At 45.1% G+C, this 20671-nt stretch overlaps 1 protein-coding gene across 1 annotated transcript in view; it reads left to right on the plus strand.

The window, feature by feature from the left end:
* Positions 1-20671, plus strand: part of ANGEL2 (angel homolog 2) — a gene marked incomplete at its 5' end in the record, with an annotated part of 83860 nt that overhangs the window by 57247 nt on the left and 5942 nt on the right. Inside the window, 2 exons of the mRNA XM_082250987.1 lie at positions 2933-3351; positions 10839-10955. Coding sequence (XP_082107113.1) covers positions 2933-3351; positions 10839-10955 — 536 coding nt within the window. The remainder of the gene's footprint in view (positions 1-2932; positions 3352-10838; positions 10956-20671) is intronic.

Below are 20671 nucleotides of genomic sequence, written 5' to 3' on the forward strand. Positions count from 1 at the left end.
TGGAAAAAGTGCATTGTTGCTGGTTAAAAGAAGGATTAACATCCATCTTTTAAAGCTCCAAGTGTTACGGTACCTCCTAACACGTCAGTTTCTAAGCAGTTCCAACAGCCTCAGCCATCAGGGTTTGGAAGACCTCAAAATCAAGGTCAGAAAAAACTCTGGGTCCAAAGGCCTATTAAATCAGGTTCCAAATCTGCCTTATGAAGGGGCGCCCCCACTCGTTTGGGTGGGGGGGGCTCCTTCAGTTCTCAAAAACTTGGGAAGGAGCGGTGAAAGACAGGTAGATCTTGTCCACAGTGCCACGGGGCTTCATGATAGAGTTCCGAGAGTTTCCTTCTTGGTTTCTGGGTTCAAGGTTCCAGGCCCTGGATCATTTGTGGTTGCAGGATGTGATTGTAAAGGTTCACGAGTTTTTACTCAAATCTTTTTACAGTGCCAAAACCAAATGGCGAGGTAAGACACATGCTAGATCTCAAGGCTCTGAACCAGTATCTTACCATTTCGCATGGAGTCAATACGCTCTGTGGTAGCTTCTCTAGGAAGAGGAGAATTTCTGGCTTCCATAAATATCAAGGATGCATACCACCATGTTCCAATTTTCAGGCTCCATCAGAGAATCTTGCGTTTTGCAGTAGGGCAGTTCCATTTTCAGTTTGTGTGTCTGCCGTTCGGTCTGGCCACAGCTCCCCCGGTCTTGACCCCAGTGTTGGCTCTTCTAAGGTCTCAGGGCATCTCATTAATGGGTTACCTAGACGACCTGCTGGTAAAACGTTGGGATCCAGGTTCAACAACAAGCGCGACAGGTTTGTTTCCAGAACCAGGGATCCGATTGCGATCGGAAGGGATGCCTTAGTGATTCCTTGGTTTTGGTTCAACCTGATGTATGCGTTCCCTCAGGTCCAGCTTTTGCCACGTCTGTTGAGCAGAATTCAGGTGGAGGGAAAGCTGGTGATCCTAGTTGCTCCGGCTTGACCCAGAAGACCTTGGTACGTGGAAATCCTAAAATTAGCAGTAGAGAAGCCATGGCTGCTTCCATGTCGTCCAGACTTGTTCTCCCAAGGTCCCATATTCCACCCTACTTTACGGTTGCTCAATTTGGCGGTTTGGCTATTGAGACCAGAATTTTAAGAGATCGTGGGGTCCCTGGTCCAGCTTTGGCTACGTTGATAAATACCAGAAAACCTGTCTTTAGGAGAATCTATTATATGGTCCGAAGATCCTACATTTCTTAGTATGAATTCAAGAGATGGCATCCTCGTAAGTGTGTCATTGGAAGAATTCTTTCTTTTCTTCAAATAGGAGTGGACTTGAAGGTGGCATTAGGAACTATTAAGGGGCAGAACTCCGCCTTGTCTAGTTTCTTTCAGAAACCTATAGCAACGCACTCCTTGGTGGAGGCTTTTTTGCAAGGTGTGATTCACACGGTTCCACCAGTCGAGCCACCCCTATGTCCTTGGGACTTAAACCTTGTGCTCTCTGTGCTACAAAAGCAACCCTTTGAGCCTATCCGGCATATTCCCTTGGTTCTCTTGATAAGGAAATTGGTCTTTTTGGCAAAAACCTCGGCCAGACGGGTGTCGGAATTGGCGGCTCTTTCCTGCAAAGAGCAATTTTTGATCCTTCGTCAGGCCTTTTTTCCTAAGGTAGTTTCCGGTTTTCATCTAAACCAAGATATTGTTCTACCTTCCTTTTTTCCAAGACCTCAGACTATGAAGGAGAAATTGTTGCATTCTCTTGATGTAGTACGAGCAGTCAAAGTCTATTTAAAAATGTTAGCACTAATTTGTAGTACTGATGCTTTCTTTATCCTGCCAGAAGGGCCTTGGAAAGACCAAGCCGCAACTAGTTCCACTATTTCCAAGTGGATTTGTCAAGTCATTGCTCAGGCATATGGCTTAAAGGGTAAAGTGCCACCCTTTAGGTTAAAAGCTCACTCTACCAGGAAGGTAAGTGCTTCATGAGCAGTGCATCATAAGGTGTCTATGGCTCAGAAAGCTGCTACTTGGTCTGCAGTTCATACATTCACAAAGTTTTACCAAGTGGATGTAAGAGCCCGAGAAAGGGCTCAATTTGGAAGTAGCGTACTTCAGGCAGCAGTATAAGCTCTTTCTTTGCCCAGGGGCAATTTTGGGGTTACTGTGTCCCCTCCCCTCATGGGCATTGCTTTAGGACATCCCAGATAGTCATTATTACTGGCTCTGTGTCCCTTGATGTACGATGAAGAAAATAGGATTTTTTCCTTGAACTTGCCTGTAAAATCCTTTTCTTGGAGTACATCACGGGACACAGAGGTCCCTCTCACAGAATGTGTACAGAACGTCCTCCACACACATCATTTCCTGCTTGCGTGATTGGCACACCGCTTTTCCCAAAAGTCTGCACTAAGATACAAGTCAGATTTCTGACATCTCCTGGAACAAAAATGTAATTTGTGGTGAGATACTCCCAACAGGAACATGTTTAAAGGGATGCAGGCCCAGCAGATTTCCTCAGTGTTCTGTAACAGCAACAGCTGAATAAATAATTATGAAACCACTCCGATTAGACCCACTCAGCACAGGTGCACAGAGGAACAAACAATGATTTTTTCAGAATAACAAAAGGTAGGAATCAGAATAACAAAAGGTAGGAATCAGGATAACAAAAGGTAGGAATCTGCAACAAAGTTTGTTAAAATTCTTGCAATGTACATAGATCACCCAAAGGGGAATTTTTTTTTTTTTTTTTTTTTCTCAACAAAAGTGGAGTTACACTTTAAGTTGCATATATATGAATAGTTACCATTGAAAAAATGGGGTGCGACTTTGATGTCAAAAGTCACATGACAAGTCGCACAAATATAAATGGGTCTAACTCCTAGGAGTGTTTTCACCATATTACCAGATTTGATGTGACCTATACTGAATAAGATATTTGTTTTGTTTTTCTTCAGGCTACCTCTGTGAGTTCAAGGCTCGCACTGGAAGTAAACCAGATGGCTGCGCCATTTGCTTTAAATCTGATAAATTCAACTTGATGTTGGTGAAACCAGTGGAATATTTCAGGAGGAACATCACTCTTCTAGACCGGGACAACATAGGCCTGCTGCTAATGCTACAACCCAAGCTGGAGAAGGAAGCACCAATCATCTGCGTGGCAAACACCCATCTGCTGTACAACCCCCGAAGAGGAGACATAAAGCTCACCCAGCTGGCTATTCTTCTGGCAGAGATTACTGAGGTCGCTCAAATTCAGGAAGGGAAATTCTGCCCCATCATCCTCTGTGGCGACTTCAACTCTGTGCCTGGCTCCCCATTGCTTAAGTTTATAAAGGAAGGAAGGCTTAATTATGAGGGGATGACTATCGGGAAGGTAAGTAAATGCTTCATATGCTAGAATCGGAGCTCCTGTGCAAACGTTCCCAGTATTTTATGATTTCTGCTCAATTTCTGCCTCAATGACCCACATGCCATCAGAACAGGAAGTGAAGGGAAATCTACAAATATGGTCATAGACAGTAGTAACCTGCTAACAGAAGTTCTTATCCTTCATGAATTCCACTTTGAAAGGCCGTTAAGGGGGGGATTTTTACTAAAGCTGGAGAGTGCAAAATATTGGTGCAGCTCTGCATGATTGTCAAAGCTTAAAGTGATTGTAAAGTCTTGTGTTATACTTACCTTCTCTGTGCAGTTGGTTTTTCACAGAGTGACCCGGATCCTCCTCTTCTCAGGTCCCTCTTCTGTGCTCCTGGCCCCTCTCTCCTGTTGAGTGCCCCCACAGCAAGCACCTTGCTATGGGGGCACCTGAGCCAAGTCACAGCTCCCTGTATCCATTCAGATACAGTCAGCTGGTTGGCTGACTGACTTTGACAGCGACAGGAGCCAATCTCGCCACGCTGCTGTCACAGCCAATGAGGAGGGTAGTCCTGGGCAGCTGAGAAACTTCTGCAACATCGCTTGATAAAGATGGGCTCAGGTAAGTATTAGGGGGGCTGCTGCACACAGAAGGTTTTTTTTCCCCAAGTCCTCTTCCAGGGCGGCTTAATTGAGATATAAGCTCCTCCCACCTAGAACAGGAAACACAATCCACATTAGTTTAAATACATGTGGGAGGCAGATACCCCCCTCAGTTTTTGTGTCTCCTCGGCCAGACAGGATCACTCAGAATGGGTGCTGTCAGGTTCTGTGCTAGGTGACAGGAGCCTCCCGACCCTGGCCTCTCCTATACTGGGGCAGTGTCCCTAAGGGGGGCGGGGAACTCTGAGCCCCCTGGTACCGCTAGAGCAGGAAAGGGGGGAGTGAAGATGGATGGACCCCTCTCCCTCGTCCTGTGGGGGGTCCTAGTGGGGCCTTACCCGGTCCTCGGAGGATGCAGAGTCTGCAGGTTTCCTGAATGGTTTCTGTGTGGGGCGCTCTCCTTTGGTTCTCCTGGTGGTGTAGGCCGGGTTTGATGGGAGAGACACTGGTCCAACGTGCCTTCCACCCTTATGGTGAGAAAGCGGATGTGACGTCACAAACCGGCACGGCGGAAGTGACACAGCTGCCATCTTGAATTCTGGCGTGGAGGGAATTTTGAATTTCTCTGCCAAATCCAGGACTGGCCCCCAAGAAGGACAGACTCCGCTGTATTGGCCCGGCTCCAATCCACAGGGCTGGGCTGGAACCTCCGTGGACGGACACTCAAGGAAGGCGGTGCCTTAACGGTGAGGCACTTATGGGACACAGCAACCTCGGCTCCTTGCACATCTATGGAGGCTGCTGCAGAGGAAGTCGATTGGGGGACGCTGGCGGATCCTGGCCCTAAGGTAAGGAGTGATGGAGGTCATTTACTTTATTACCTTTCACTGTCGGAGGGGCACTAGTGGGGGCTGCGTTTTTTTTTTTTTTTTTTTTTTTTTTTTTTATGCAGCTGGGGTGGGGGCACAGGGCATAGTGATATGTCTGGTTATTTGTTTTGCACGGGGCTGTTTCTTACCGCTGAGGTTTGCTTGTGCCTTGCAGGGAAAGAGCAGCGAAGAGAAGATTGATGGTGCAGTCTCGGGGGAGGTCCCCAGAAAGGTGCCTCGTGCAAACCAAAAATGTCTTCAGCCTGGGAAAAAAGTGTTATGCCAGGATTGTATTGATGCCCTCACTAAAAAGGAATCGTGCTCTATGTTCAAAAAATTCCCTGACACCATGAAATCAGAAATTGTTAAAAATTTCAAGACATTCAGGTCTTCCTCTCAAGAGTCCGTCCTAGCGGATGCATCTCAGCCTAGTACTACAGGCACTGGCATGGCGCCACAGGCCCTTCCATGTGCTCCGGTTCTGGTAGAACAAGGGGTGTCGGAACAATTAGAGGAAAACTCCAGTGAAGTTTCCAGTACAGAGGAAGGGGAATTTAAGGAAGACAAGGCTAGTTGGGTACAGAATTTTCTTTTTCCCTCTGATGAAACGGATGATTTACTAAAAATCATATATGATACCCTGGAGCTAGAGGTAAAAGAGAGCCTTAGCTGGTCGGTACACGAAAAACTGTATGCAGCTTTACAAACGAAAGCGGTCAGAACATTCCCTGAGTCGCCCGCAGAGCTGGAGAAAAATCTAGTCACTACGATAAACCATCTACAGTATCTGGGATGGATTATGAATGTGGAAAAATCAAACCTGCAACCTACTCAGAAAGTTGTCTTCTTGGGTTACATTCTCAACTCTGGAAGCAAAGACGTATTTGCCAACAGAGAAGAAAGAACTGTTGAAGTTGGAAACCTCCAATCTCTTACTGAGACGAGCAGTATCCATCAGGGAAACGATGAGGCTGTTGGGGCTGATGTCCGCGGCTATCCCAACGATACCCTGGGCTCAAGCACATACTGTATGAGAATACTACAGAATTTATCTCTGACAAAATGGAACGGACAACTGAGTACCTTGAACGAGCAGGTAACTATGACGGATTGGGCAAAAACTCTTTACACTGGTAGCTACAGGACGGCAACCTGGCGATGGGGACACCCTGGACGCAGGAAAATCCGGTCTGAATAATGGGGAGCCCACACGGAAAAGCTAGCCACCCAAGGAAATTGGGAGAGATCAGAGCTAAAAGCAGTTTGCAAGGCTCTTCTTTGCCATTTGGCCCAACATAAAAGAAGGCCTATTCTGATTCTGTCAGACAATATGGCTACAGTGGCCTACATAAACAAACAAGGAGGGACACGGGCGCCTTCTGTCATGTCGGTGGCAGAACGGATCCTTGGGCGAAATAAAACACCCTCTCGCTGGCGGCTATTCACCTCAAAGGAGAGCTGAACTATTTGGCCGATCTTTTAAGCAGACAGAGAGGATTTACCATACGGAATGGAGCTTAAACCAGGAAGTGTTCAGGACAATCACGGAATGGTGGGGATTCCCACCAATAGATCTGTTCGCCTCAGCCAAGAATGCTAAAGTGGAGGACTTTTACTCCATTTACAGGGACTCTCGCAGTCAGGGTCTAGATGCGTTTGCATTCCTTGGTCAGAGGATCTCCTATATGCCTTCCCTCCATTCAATCTCATACCCAAAGTGATTCAGAAGGTCAAAAAAGCAAGAGCAAAAGTCTTTTTAATAGCTCCAGCTTGGCCAAAGAGGTCTTGGTTTGCCGCTCTTCAGAAGCTTTCAAAAGCAACACCATGGAGGTTGCCGAAGAGGAGCGACCAATTGGTCCAGGGAGAGATTTGCCATCCTTAAGTGAGCGGTCTTTCTCTGACGGCTTGGCTTCTGAACAGTACTTGCTAAAAGTTTTTAAGTTCTGTCCGAAAAAGTAATCGACACAATCTTAAACAGTAGAAAAAAGTAGACTAACGGAATATACAAAAAGGTATAGATGAAATAAGAGTAATAGGATTTCTGGACCCATCATCCCGGCGGTGCTGGATTTCATACGGGGGGGGGGGGGGGCTTAGCTTTAACCCCCAATACCATAAATGTTCAGGTGGCGGTGCTGTCCAGTTTTCTAGACTTCAGATTAGCAGAACACACGCTAATTAAAAGATTTATTAAGGCTGTCTCTAGGAGCAGAGGCCTGTGACTCAATAGATTTCCCCCTTGGGATCTGTCTATGGTGCTGCAGAGTTTCTCGAAAAATCCTTTTGCACCGTTAGACGAGTGTACTTTAAAATATTGACCTGCAAAACCGTGCTCTTAGTAGCTTTGGTCACAGCCAATAGAGTCAGCGAGCTACAAGCCTTGTCCATAGCAGAACCATACTGTTCCATTCCTCCTGATAGAGTGGTTCTTTCACTGGATCCAGGTTTCCTTCCCAAAGTATCTACAAATTTTCACTGTTCTATCTTTCTGTGGTCAAGCCAGCAATCCCAAGGAAAAAGATTTCTAAAAAATTGATGTAAGGCGATGTTTGATAGGTTACATTGATGCACTAAGGACTGGAGGAAAACCACTAAACTGTTCCTGCTATTCTCGGGAAATAAAAAAGGATCAGCTGCCTCTAAAGCAAACATCGCTAGATGGATGAAAGAAACCATAATGGAGGCATATGAACCAGCGGGGCTTCAAGCTCCCCTCAACCTTAAAGCCCACTCCACTAGAGCTCTGGCTACATCCTGGGCTGAAAGGGCAGGAGCTACCCCGATCCAAATCTGCAAAGCAGCCACATGGTCAAGCTTCCAGACCTTTGTCAAGCATTACCGTCTGGATCTCCTTTCGGCTAGCGACCAAGCTTTTGGGATAAAATTGCTGCAGGCTGTAGTCCCTCCCTAAGCAGGTATGGTTTCTAATACGTCGTTCTCAATGTAAGCTGTCCTGGAAGATGACTTGAGGAAAAACTTTAAGTTATTACCTGTTAACTTGATTTCTGGTCATCTTCCAGGATGGCTCTGCTTCCCGCCCTATCTAGGATGTTGTATTATGGATGGTAGGTGTGAGGTTTATTAGGCCTTCGGTTATTTATTACTGAGGGGGATCTGCCTCTCACCTGTATTTAAACTAACGTGGATTGTTTCCTGTGCTAGGTGGGAGGAACCTATATCTCAATTAAGCCTTCCTGGAAGATGACTGGAAATAAGATTAACGGGTAATAACTTAGTTTTTTGTTATGCTCAAAAATATTGGCATCCCAGCATTTCTGTCAGAGAATGCACCACTTCGCCCAGAAAATTGTTGCAATTACAAATGCTTAGGCATACTCGTTTTTATTTGTTTTGTATTTGTATGACACAAAAAAGTGGAGAAACAAAAAGCCAAATCTTGAAACATTTAACGCAAAATTCCAAAAATAGACTGTACAAAATTATTGGCACCTTCTCAAAATTGTAAGAAACAATTGCATTCCAAGTTTGTGATGCTCCTGTAATTTGTAATTAAACTCACCTGCATAAATTAATAGGTTCTGACAATATAGAAACCACACAGGTAACCAGTTAAAATGGTAAAGAATGTACTCAACCTTTCTGTTGTGTGTCTCTGTGTGCCACATGGAGAAGAGAAAAAGCAGCAAACAATCGTCTGAGGATTTGAGAACAAAAATTGTGGAAAAGCATAGACAATCTTAAGGTTACAAGTCCATCTTCAGAGATCTTAATGTTCCTGTGTCCACTGTGCGCAACATTGTCAAAAAGTTTATAGCCTATGGCACTGTAGCTAATCTCCCTGGACGTGAATGAAAGAGAGAAAATGAATCAAAAATTGCAAGGAAGGATTGTTTGAATAATGGATAAAGGACCTCAATCAACTACAGAAACATTCAAGCAGACCTTCAGGCACAGGGTACAACTGTGTTAGCACGCACTATACGTTGCCATCTGAATGAAAAGGGATGCTATGGTATAAGATTCAGGAGGACTCAACTGCTGACACATAAACATAAAAAAACCAAACTGGAATTTTCCAAAACTTACCTGAGGAATCCAAAATCCTTTTGGGAGAATGTGCTGTGGACAGAAAAAGGAATGGGGCCTTTTAAAGGAGTTGTAAAATCAGGTTTTTTATCTTAATGCATTAAAGCGGAGTTCCACCCAGGGGATACTTTTTTTAATAAAAATACCCCCGGGACACTCAGGGCTAGTACATTCCACAATGGCTAGCCTCTGATCTGTCCCGGGTTGCACTTACCTTTTAGGAGAAATACTTACCTTGAAAAAGTATTCTCCAGCGCTGCCATCTCAGCTGTGGGCAGCTTGAAGCCAGCGCGATCCTCTTCCTTCTTCGGTCCCACGATGCACTGCACCGGGCCCGCCGTCACTTCCGGTGCGCGCGTGTCATCCCTCCACAGCTTCTGGGCATGCCCAGAAGCTGTTTAGAAGGGAATGACGCGCGCGCATCGGAACTGACGTCGGGGCCGGTGCAGGCGCATTGATTCCTGGGAGCGATGACGTTCAGCTCCCAGGAATCATTGCAAAAGCCAGGAAGTGACGAATTGCCGTGGCCGCCGAGGGGAGGAATTAAGGTAAGTATATTTTCTCTACAAGGTAAGTAAAAAAAAAAAAAAAAAAAATTGTGATTATCCATTTGTTTTTCAGGTGACCCGGAGCGAGAAGATGGCGGTAAGTATAAATTTAGGGTGGAACTCCGCTTTAAGATTAAAAAAACCTATCTGCAGAAGCCCCCATCGACCCCCTAACACTTGCCTGAGGTCCTCCTCTGTCCAACGAGATGTCCATGAGTGTCTCAGCCATCCAAGATTCTCCCTTCTGATTGGCTGAGACAATCCAAAGTCAGCTAGCCAATCAGTAGACGGAGAGGCGGGGCTTAGTGTCTGAATAGGGAGAGAGACGAGGGGCCCGGAGAGCAGAAGAGAGGCTTGAAAAGAGGAAGATCCAGGCAGCTCTGTGCAAATCCACTGCAACAGAGCGGGTAAGTAGAACATGTTTGTTATTTTTATATGGAAAAAAAAACGAGACTTTACAATCGCTTTAAAGAAAAGAATACAGTGAAACATTGAGGTTCACTGATATTTTGGGGTTTCTTTGTTGCTCCAGGCACTGGATGTCTTGACTATGTGCATGGCATTAGCTGAAGAGTACCAAAGAATTCAGGGGTGCAATCAATGTAGGGGCTCAGTGTCAGAAAGATGGGTCTTGCAGCAGAACAGTGACCCCCAAGAACAAGTCAAAAAGCAACCCAGAAATGGTTTGACAAAGCGCTGGAGAGTACTGAACTGGCCAGCAATGAGTCCAGATCTAAATCCCATAGAGCACCTGTAGAGAGATCTCAAAACAGCAGTTTGGAAAAGGAACCCTTCCAATCTGAGAGACCTGAAGTAGTTGGAGGTGTAAAACAAATTAATGGTTACAGGAAGTGAATGATTTCAGTTATTTTTTCCAAGGGGTGTGCTATCAAATATGAAATTAAAGGTGCCAATAATTTTTGCATTTTTGCGTGGAATGTGTCAGATTTGGCTTTTTTGTTTCTCCGCTTTTTTTGTGTCATACCAATACAAACAAAAAAAATAAACCTGAGAATGTCTAAACATTTTTTAATTGCAACAATTATTTCTGGGTGAAGTGGTGCATTATCTGACAGAAATGTGGGGGGGGGCAATATTTTGGGCCATGGCTGTAGTTTGGTGTTATAGAAGAGGTCAATATCCATCCATCCATCCGTTGCTGGTTCAAGCAGAAACATACGCTGTTTCTTTTATTTTCCTAAGCACTAATGAAGGGGGGCCTCCAAAATACGTTGGCTTTGCAAGCAGTCTGTCAATGGAATAACCTTGTATCTGGATCTGAATACCACAGTATGGTGCTTCAGTTCTAGAATCACTCAGGTTTTTATGTCTGTCTGGACTGTTATTGCAGTACCTTGGTACTCTCAGTAGCAAGACCTCTTAGCCATGAACTACATCCCATAATTCTCCTAATTCTGCCTTTTTTGTGTTTTTTATAGGTGTCTGGGCAAGAACAATATACTTCAGGACAAAGGATTTTATCTATTCCAATCTGGCCAAAAAGCTTGGGCATCACTCAGAAGTGCGTGTATGAAGCCCAGAAGAAAAGAGGTTCAGTACAGTTTTAACAAACTTTATTTCTTCGAATGTGTTAATGTGATTGTAAACGATCACCTTGTAAAACAACCCATTCAATTTAAAAAAGGAATGAAAGGCAAAATGTGTTTGTATAGATTAAAAAAAGAAAAAATACCCTTTTTCTCTTGTAGCACCCTCCTAGTCAGGTGCTAGATAGGAGACATAGTTTGGTATTTTCTGCTTAATAGGAACGCAGCAGGAAAAACATAATTGCTTCATCTGCTTATCAGAGGAGCTTGATCTTTAGTTAGGCCTGCTCAGTGTGTATTCATCTGGTCTGAGGGAGTGTCCCCATTGCGTCCAATAGGGAGGCCTGTTGGACAGTGGAGGAAACCTGGCCAATGATGCACAGGCTTTTGTAACCATCCCAGTGGGTTGACACCTAGAGAGGTGCATCATGGGATTGGAAATAAAAGTGGAGAGCACCTGAGGCACAGTGTCTTTTGGCGGGAGCAAAGTCCCAGGAGTAGGTGATGGCTATCTCCCCCTCCTGCTGAAGTGAGGAAGGTGGAGCAGGCGGTCGGCCTAGGGACCAGGGGTTGAGCTGTGCTGCAGAGGATCCAGTGTGTGCTGACCAAGTGGAGCTGCTGGGCAGAATACTTCTGCAAAAACAGTATTGTGAATACTCAAGCATCTGCCCAGGGATCTGCCTAAGAGAGGGGACCACTCCAGAGAGGTCAAGGGGATCAAGGAGCCAGCTGCTGTAAAAGGGGTGCCAAGTTGTAAAGCCCTGAAGATTAGGGGGTAAGGGGGGCGCCAGGAAGGGCCCTGAAGTTACTCAGCAGTGCGGTCTAAAATACGAGTCGGCTACCTCCAGGAAAGGAGTACCTTAGGAAGCTAACAGGACTCTTTCACAGTCAAAGGTGAATTAAAGTAAGCGGCCTAGCCGTGACTAGCTCAATTAGCGTTAACCAGCGTCAATCAGCATTTTTCTATACAGTCCCTGCCTTTTTGTGCATAGTTCAGTTATTGGAGTATCCCACTCATCCCTTCTCCTATCCAAGTTCTAATAAACCATAAAAACCAAAGAAACTGGACTAGTCCTTGTCTGAGGTAAAAACACTTGGAAACATGTCAGAATGTTCTACTGTTGCAAATGGTAACCCAGGGGAACCCACACTCAGCAGCTGCCATGGGAGTAGTGCTACACTCTTTTTTTTTTTTTTTTTTTTTTTTTTTTTTATAAGTGATCACATTCCCTTTGTTCTCAGTTGCATAAGAGCTGAGGGGAGGAGAAGCACCAGCACACTAAGCTCCCAGTGAATAGCTATGCGGCGGAGGCGTTTAAGGACAAGTCTGATCATTGGAGAAGAGCAGGCTGAGTCCCCAGCATAGCTAGAGAACTGACCACGGTGTGTTCTCCTACTTCGTGTGGTCAGCTTTTATTAGGAAAGCAGGAGAACTGGCAGGAACACCAGGCATTTCACACGAAGAGAAATGATAGAAAGAGAACAGAATACTTTCTCATAAAGTGTTGGGGTAAGAAACACTTTTAAATGGGTTCTCCTAAACAGCTGAGAGAGGTTGTTCTTTATATTTGTGCATGTGGGAATTTACACTTCAAACTTTTAATGTTTAATTTGTAAACATCAATTACCTATTATGGAAAATGATGTTGGCCTGGCTGTCATGCTTATGCATTTCTTCCCTTTTTCCTTTTTTTTTTTTTTTTTTTTTTTTTTATGAGACCAAAAGTTGTACTTTCTTGTTTTAAGTAAGTATTGAACCCATAGAGAGCTAGGCAAGTCTTTATGTCTGTCCCTGTGGAGTCCCTTGGCTTATAGACCTGGGCTGTACATGGGACCCTCTACCCAAATTGAGATCCTGCCCCACCCCCTCCCAGTGTTAAATCTCCATGCCTTCTCATTCAGCTGTTACATGCCAGAGCATCTTCTGCATACTGAATGTCTGGCATTGATTCACAATATCAACCTAAAGTGGCATTTAAGCCAAACTATTTTTTTTTTTTTTTTTAATTAAAATAAAAAAACAGGTTGATACTTATCTGCTCTGTGCAATGGTATTGGACAGAGCGTCCCTTTACCTCCTCTCCTGGGTCCATCGCCAGCGGTCTCTACTTATGTTTTCTGAGTGCACCCATAGCAAGCTGTATGCTATGGGGGGACTCGTGGTCACACTCCCGAGCCGGGCTGTGTGCATCCATAGACACACACAGCTTTGCCTCCCTCCCATCTTCCACTTCACAGGATTTAACTGACAGCAGCGGGAACATTTTTTTTTTACCTTCATGCTGGGAATGCCTTGAAGACCACTTCTTAGCCCCATATACAGCCTGGGACCAGGATCCAGTGGAACTCCAAAGTGACTCAGATTTATTTATAGACTATCAAAGGTACCTACGGCTTCTTTTTCTTTTTCTTCTTTTTCGAAAGATCTGGTTCACCTTTACTGACTGTTGCCAGAAACTTTCTTTGCATTAGTGTCTTCAGCATGTTGACATGCAGTGCTCCTTTTTGTGAAAATAAAAATATTTTTCAGCTGCTCCTTTCATTGCCCTCCCCTCTCCATCTTGCCTTTTGCAGGACAGAGAGGGGAGTGCAATGGAAGAAGCAGCTGAGTAAGTTGGCTTGATTTTCTCTTTGAACCATCTATGAGGGGCCTTCTTTATTATACTGCCTTTTCAGAGGGAAGCATAAAATTCCGATACCTTCTATGTAAACAAAGTTGACTTCAGTGCCATTACTGGATCTTGGTTTAATTGCATTTTTCCCCCCATTCTTAGAAGACAAACCAGAAGAAGTAGCAGCTGTTGGGGACAATTGCAGAAAGAAAGAGGAATCCCATAATAGGTATGTCTTTATTCAACGTCTTTTTGTAGATTTGGGTAGTGGGGTGTAGTTTACTTTTGGTCCAGATGTGCAGCTTCTCCAAAACATTTTCTACTTTGTACAGTCAGCACTGTCGCCTCCTGGGTGGGCGATAATTTTATAGTCTTCTCAAGCTGGCCATAGATGGATCGAAATTTCGCTGGACCATCCAAATTTTGATCCATCTATGACAATTCCTGTTCTAGAGAAGTCAATCTAATGATCATCTTTTCTTGAACCAGCTTGTTGGAAAATGTTCCCACTGTCCAATCAAAAAAGATTCAGTTGTCCAGCTTTAGGACCTTACAAACAGCATTGGGTTTCTCTGAGTTGGTAGCACTACAGAGGGGAGAAAAAATGCATTTTTTTAAAAATGAAATAAATGTACAAACTATAAATTGATAACAAAAAATGTACATTGATTGCATTATTGTATTGAAGCCTGCAGAGCATTGCAGCTGTGATCAGCGTGTCACAGGTGCAGTACACAGGCTGTATTGTGTGCCATCAGCCCCAGGTCCATACAAAGATACAGATCTTCTGTTCTGGGGATTGAAAAAAGAAAACCATGGACTAAGAACGGGATGATGTCCCTGCACTTGTTCCGTGTCTATGTGAGCCCCTCTGCCGCAGTGCAGATTAGACTTGGTTTTCCAATTCAGAGATCCCCATGAATGTATAAAGTGGTTGTACAGATGGATTAACTACAGGATGCTGCAGTGAGAAGCACTCTGCAGTTTAGTAAGTGGGGATGTGGCGTAAGGGTGGAAGTTGGTGAACACAACCATGTTTAAATTGGAAGAAAGCCCTGACTATAACTCTTATTAAAAATGTTCCTTCCCTCCTCCTCCTACCTATCCTGTATAAAAATGATTTGTGTATTTACCTTTTTTTTTTTAAATGTGGCCTGGTCAGGTCAGGTCAGGTGATCCTGCAAATCTGTGAGGGAGCAATGGAAAACTGATATAAATTCCAGGAGTCGTGACATCGCTCATAGACTCCCATGGCCCAGCCGTCCTCCGCAGCAGCCGCTCACTGGCACTGGGGAGGTGGAGCTGCGGGATCATGTGACTGGATTAAAAAAAATGGGTTATTAAACCCATCCTTTATAGTTTTTTTACATACTGTCAACAGTCAGTATCCCTGATCACTGCCACACCAGTCATATGATGCTGTACTGCACTGGTGACAGTATTTAAAAAAAAAAAAAAAAGTTATTCTAAAGGATGTTTACTTACCCAATTATTATCCTGGTTACATGTAAAAAATACTTTTTTTTTTTTTTTTTTTTATTCATTTTTCAAAAAATTGTGACAAAATATTACAACTTCAAAAAACTTACAATGCCTCTTACTAAATACCTTGGACTGTCTACATTTCAAAAATGTGTCTTTTGGGGAATATTTGTACTCTTCTGGCATTTTAGGGTCTCAAGGCCATTCGTACATCAGAATTGATTGGTTTTTAAATATATACCATAGATTGCAGACTCTATAACTTTCCTACAGACTAAATAATATACTCTGATTTGGGTGATTTTCACCAACCAAATGTAGCAGACTACATAAATTTATGAAGAAAGATTATTTTGTTAATTTTCGACCGGCGCGCGCCGCCCGGTCACGACACCCCCCCGCGTGTGTGACCGGCGGACCCGATGTCGGCCGGTCACTCGCGATCGTCCGTTAGAGCGGGAGAAAGGCAGGCGGCTAATGTAAACAAGCCGCCTGTCATTCTCCCCGGTGTATGAATGGTGATCTCTGTTCATCAACTATGTAGGACCGTTGATCTCTGTTCATACAGCTCAAGCCACAGCCAATCACAGTTAGAATCATGCCCCTAGGGACACACATAACCCCTCCCTCTCAAAAAAGTTAACCCCTTCACTGCCAGTGTCATTTTTACAGTAACAGTGCATATGTATAGCACTGATTACTGCAGTAATGTCACTGGTAACCCCAAAAGTGTCAAAAATGTCAGTCAAGGGTCCGATCTGTCCGCCGCAATGTCGCAATACTGCAAAAAAATCGCAGATCGCTGCCATTACGCGTTAAACAACAAAAATGACAAAAATCTTTCCCTTAGTTAGTAAACGCAATAACTTTTGCGCAAACCAATCAAAATACGCTTTTTTTTTTTTACACCAAACATATGTAGCAGAAAACAAATCGGCCTAAAATGTTAAAAAATTTAGATTTTTAAATTTTTTTTTTTTTGGGGAATTTCATATAAAAAATGTGAAAAATATTATTTTTGCAAAATTGACGCTATTTTTTTGTTTATAGCGCAAAAAGTAAAAATCGCACAGGTGATCAAATACCACCAAAAGAAAGCTCTGTTTGTGGGGAAAAAAAGGACGTCAAAGTTTGGGTACAGCGTCGCACGACCGCGCAATTGTCCGTTAAAGTCAAGCAGTGCCGAATCGCAAAATAGGCCCTGGTCAGGAAGGGGGTAAAATCTTCCGGGGCTTAAGTGGTTAAAGTAGAACTATAGGCTTTTTTTTTTTTTTTAATTTTGGATAAAGAGAGGGTTATAGCCTCTGTCAAATTGTCCCATTGTGGAGATTTCTCTTCACTTCCTGTCTCCTAGCCAAACAGGAAGTGAGAGAAAATCCCTGCAAATTAAGGGAATTTCTTGGGGACCCCCAGGCCACCAGAACTAGTGTCCCCATTGGAAGATTTCGCCTCTATTGCTTTTCTGTAGACAACTCAAAACTTGGGGATTTTTCTTTTACTTTTGATGATAATGGTAAACAGGACAGATGGAAAGGCTGAATCTCCAAGGACACAAATCGAAATCGCAGTAAAAACTGACAAGTGTTCTAATCCCGCTCCACTCTATCCAAAGCTAAAAAAAAAAGTTTTGCCTTTTAGTTACAGTTAGGCTTTTCTTCCACTTTAACCACTTGCCGACCAGTCACGTTGACTGTACTGCGGCAAAGTGGCTAGATTCCATCCAGCGATGTAGACCTACGTCGCTGGACTCCTCCCCCTGTAGGCGGCGCTCCCGGAGGCTCGCTCCCGCTGTATTCAGTCACAGCGGGAGTCGGGCCAGGGGAGGTGCAGCAGCGATCGCCGCTGCTCTTCCCCGATCGTCGGGGAATCGAGTTTGGAGATCCGCCCGCTTGTGTAAACAGAGCGGGCGGATCTCCTAAGTGACAGGCAGTGACAGATTGCAGGGTTCAGCATAGCTGAACATGCGATCTGTCCTTGTGTCACTCAGTCACCTCCCCCCACACACGTCAGTAAGCACCAGGCATACATTAACCCCTCCCTCTCCAATAAAATTAACCCCTTCCCTGCCAGTGTCATTTTTACAGTAACAGTGCATATTTATAGCACTGATTACTGTAGAAATGTCACTGGTACCCCCAAAAGTGTCAAAAATGTCAGTCAAGGGTCCGATCTGTCCGCCGTAATGTTGCAGTCCTGCAAAAAAAAAATCGCAGATCGCCGCCATTACTCGTTAAAAAAAAAAAAAAAAAACACCAAAAATGACAGAAATCTTTCCCTTAGTTAGTTAACGCAATAATTTTTGCGCAAACCAATCAAAATACGCTTATTGTGATTTTTTTTTTTTTACCAAACATAGGTAGCAGAAAACAAATTGGCCAAAAATAAAAACAATTTAGATTTTTTTTGATTTTTACATTTTTATGGGGGGGGAATTTCATATAAAAAAATGTTAAAAATATTATTTTTTCAAAATAAACGCTATTTTTTTGTTTTTAGCGCAAAAAGTAAAAATCGCACAGGTGATCAAATACCACCAAAGAAAGCTCTGTTTGTGGGAAAAAAAGGACGTAAATTTCGTTTGGGTATGGCGTCGCACGACCGCGCAATTGTCAGTTAGTCGCACAGCGCCGAACCGCAAAAAGTGGCCCAGATGTAAGACAGCAAAATCCTCCGGTGGTAAAGTGGTTAATGTTACTCCCTAAATATGGTTGTAACATGAAACATGACCGAAGGCCTGGTGTTCACACTGATGTTGTGCGGTACCACATGCGATTTGGACAGGAATCGCATGGCTTTCCTGTTCAAATAATATGCGATTCTGTAGCAGTGCGAAATTGAGCCATACATTCTGTCAAATTGAATGCATACTATACTGTACATGGATATACTTTCCAGTAAGCCTACATTTCTGTAGTAAAAATCCTTTTTCTCTTTCGTTCATTGACGGACACAGCTCCTGATCTTTTTGACCATTGGGTTACACTGCCCCCTACAGGAGTAGGACATTAGGCAGAAAAAGTACTTGACTATACCTATGTGCAGTCCCAGGAGGTATACTCCCCATCTCTGCTGTAGGTACTTCGTTTTTTTTTTTTTTTCCTTCTACCTAGTCAGGCGTAAGTATCTAGTTCCTTGCTGGGATGGATCTCTGGTCCTGGCAGTTTTTTTTTTTTTTTCTCCCTGTTTTTTTTTTCTTGTGAGATTTACAATCAACTGCCGGACTGGGCGACGGGCTGGATAATCTAGATCCAGTGGTCACCCCAGTCTGGCCAGTGTGCGCAGACCTTAGCTCCACGCTAGGTCGGCCGCGACATAGCCCCACCAGACGATGCCTGCCCTGCGAGTTAAATGCCTCATGAGGTCGCATACGACTGGGTCTCGGCCTGTGTCGCAGCGTTCCTCCTGTCCAACAAGCCCCCCAATTTTGATGGCGAAGAGGTTCTCTGGAGCAGTGCCCGTCTGGTTCCTGGTATGGTAAATAGCTGTCCCAGCCCCTCCCCCTGTAAAGTTTTGCGTTGGGCGCAGGCCCTTCTCTGGGATGGTCAGACCCCTGGGTTCCCCTCCTTACCGTTAGGTCATCTATCCCCCCCCCCCTTCCCTCCCCATCCCCCTTCCACCTTTACTGGGTTTGTATGGTGGTTTTGGCTACCTCCTGGGGCTGGGACAGGGTGTTGTACTGGCGATTTGCGGGGACAGGGGGTGCGCCGTTGGCAACCTAGGCGTTCGGCTTGCAGGAAGGGGGGGGCTGTACCTGGCGGGGGGCACTCACCTGTTGCTTCAAGGGGTGATTGTTCCAGTTCTAACTTCGGAACGTTTTCAGGGGTTTTAATTCAAACCTGTTTGTGGTCCCAAAGAAAGAAGGCAAGGTGCGTCCAATTCTGGATCTCAAGTCTCTGAACTGCTTTGTGCGGGTACAGAAGTTTAGAATGAAGTCAATTCGCACAGTGGTGGCATCCCTGCATCAGGGGGATTTCCTTGTTTTTATCGACATCAAGGACGCTTACTTACACATTCCAATGTGTGTCTGTCACCAACAATGCCTCCGCTGTGCCATGGGAGAAGAGCATTATCCGTTCATGGCGTTAGCCTTTGGTCTCGCCTCAGGTCTTCACAAAGGCGTTGGCCCCGGTGCTGGCATTGTTACGTCAGCGAGGGATCGCAGTGCTGGGCTACCTGGATGACCTTTTCTTGCGAGCAGAGTCTCCCTACTGCTCTAATGGACAACGTGAACATCACTATACGGACTCTGAGGGAGTTTGGCTGGCTTCTGAATTATCAGAAGTTTGCTGTTGTTCTTTCCACAAAACTGGACTATCTGGGTCTGACTCTAGACTCTGCTCTAGTCAGAGTGTTCCTTCCTCTGGACAAGCTCCAGAAGTTGCATGCTGCAATTCATCTCTTGCTGTTCAGCAGATGGTCGTCCCTCCAGACTTGCGTGAGGGTGCTGGGCCTGATAGTTTCTACCTTTTTTGAGGTGGTCCCATTTGTACAGATCCATACAAGGTCCCTGCAAAGGGAGATCTTGGCCAAATGGGACAAATATCCGAAGTCTCTTTACAATCAAATCCAGCTGAGCTGAAAAACAGAAGGGTCTGGTGGCTTCGCTTTCCAGGTCTGTGCCAGGGAAATTCCTTTTTTCCCAGGTGTCCTAGGTCGGAACTCCGCTCAGGACGTGTGGACACTGGAAGAGTCCTGGATGTCCAGGAACTCGAAGCAATGAGGCTGTGCCTGAATCACTGGACGGATCGCCTTCATGGGTGTCCCGTGCGAATTCAATCAGACAATGCCACGGCCGTGGCTTATGTCAATCACCAGGGTGGAACAAGAAGTGTATTGGCAGCTCTGGAGGTAGCCAGCATTCTTTGGTGGGCAGAACGGTTCGTTCCGGCCCTCTCCGCCGTAAACATTCCAAGGTTGGAAAATTGGTAGGCGGATTTTCTCAGTTGGCAGGCGTTGGATCAAGGGGAGTGATCCCTTCATCCAGAAGTGTTTCATCAGCTGTGTCTCTGGTGGGGCACCTCCGAGGTGGATCTGTTGGCGTGCCAGCTCAACAGGAAGGTGCAGAGGTTTGTGGCACAGTCACGGGATTCGCTAGCAGATGCCACAGACCCGCGGGTGGCCCCCTGAGGCCAGTATCGTCTGATTTACGCCTTCCCTCCTCTCAAGCTTCTGCCGAGACTCTTGCGCAAGATCGAGGCAGAAGGAATTTTGGTTATTCTAGTGGCCCCGGATTGGCTTCGCTGGTCCTGGTACGCCGACCTGGTGCAGCTGGTCGCTGACGCCCTTGGAGACTACCTCTCAGGGAGGATCTGCTATCCCAGGGGCCAATCTTCCATTCTGCTTTACAATCGCTGGCTTTGACGGCTTGGATGTTGAAAGCCAGGTGCTGAAGGATAAAGGTTTGTCTGGGTCAGTGATTCTTACACTACTGAAAGCTAGGAAGTCTACTTCTTGGAAGATCTACCATCGTACGTGGAAAGCGTACATTTCGTTGTGTGAGTCGCTTGGTGTTCACCCTCGCTCTTTTTCAGTGGCTCAGGTCTTGACCTTCCTTCAACGGGGGTTGAGCAGAAGTTGGCCCTGAGTATCATTAAGGGCCAGGTTTCGGCCTTGGCGGTCTTTTTTTCAATG

This window comes from Pelophylax lessonae, assembly GCF_965119305.1.
Source record: "Pelophylax lessonae genome assembly, chromosome: 3".
Classification (NCBI taxonomy): Eukaryota; Metazoa; Chordata; class Amphibia; order Anura; family Ranidae; genus Pelophylax; species Pelophylax lessonae.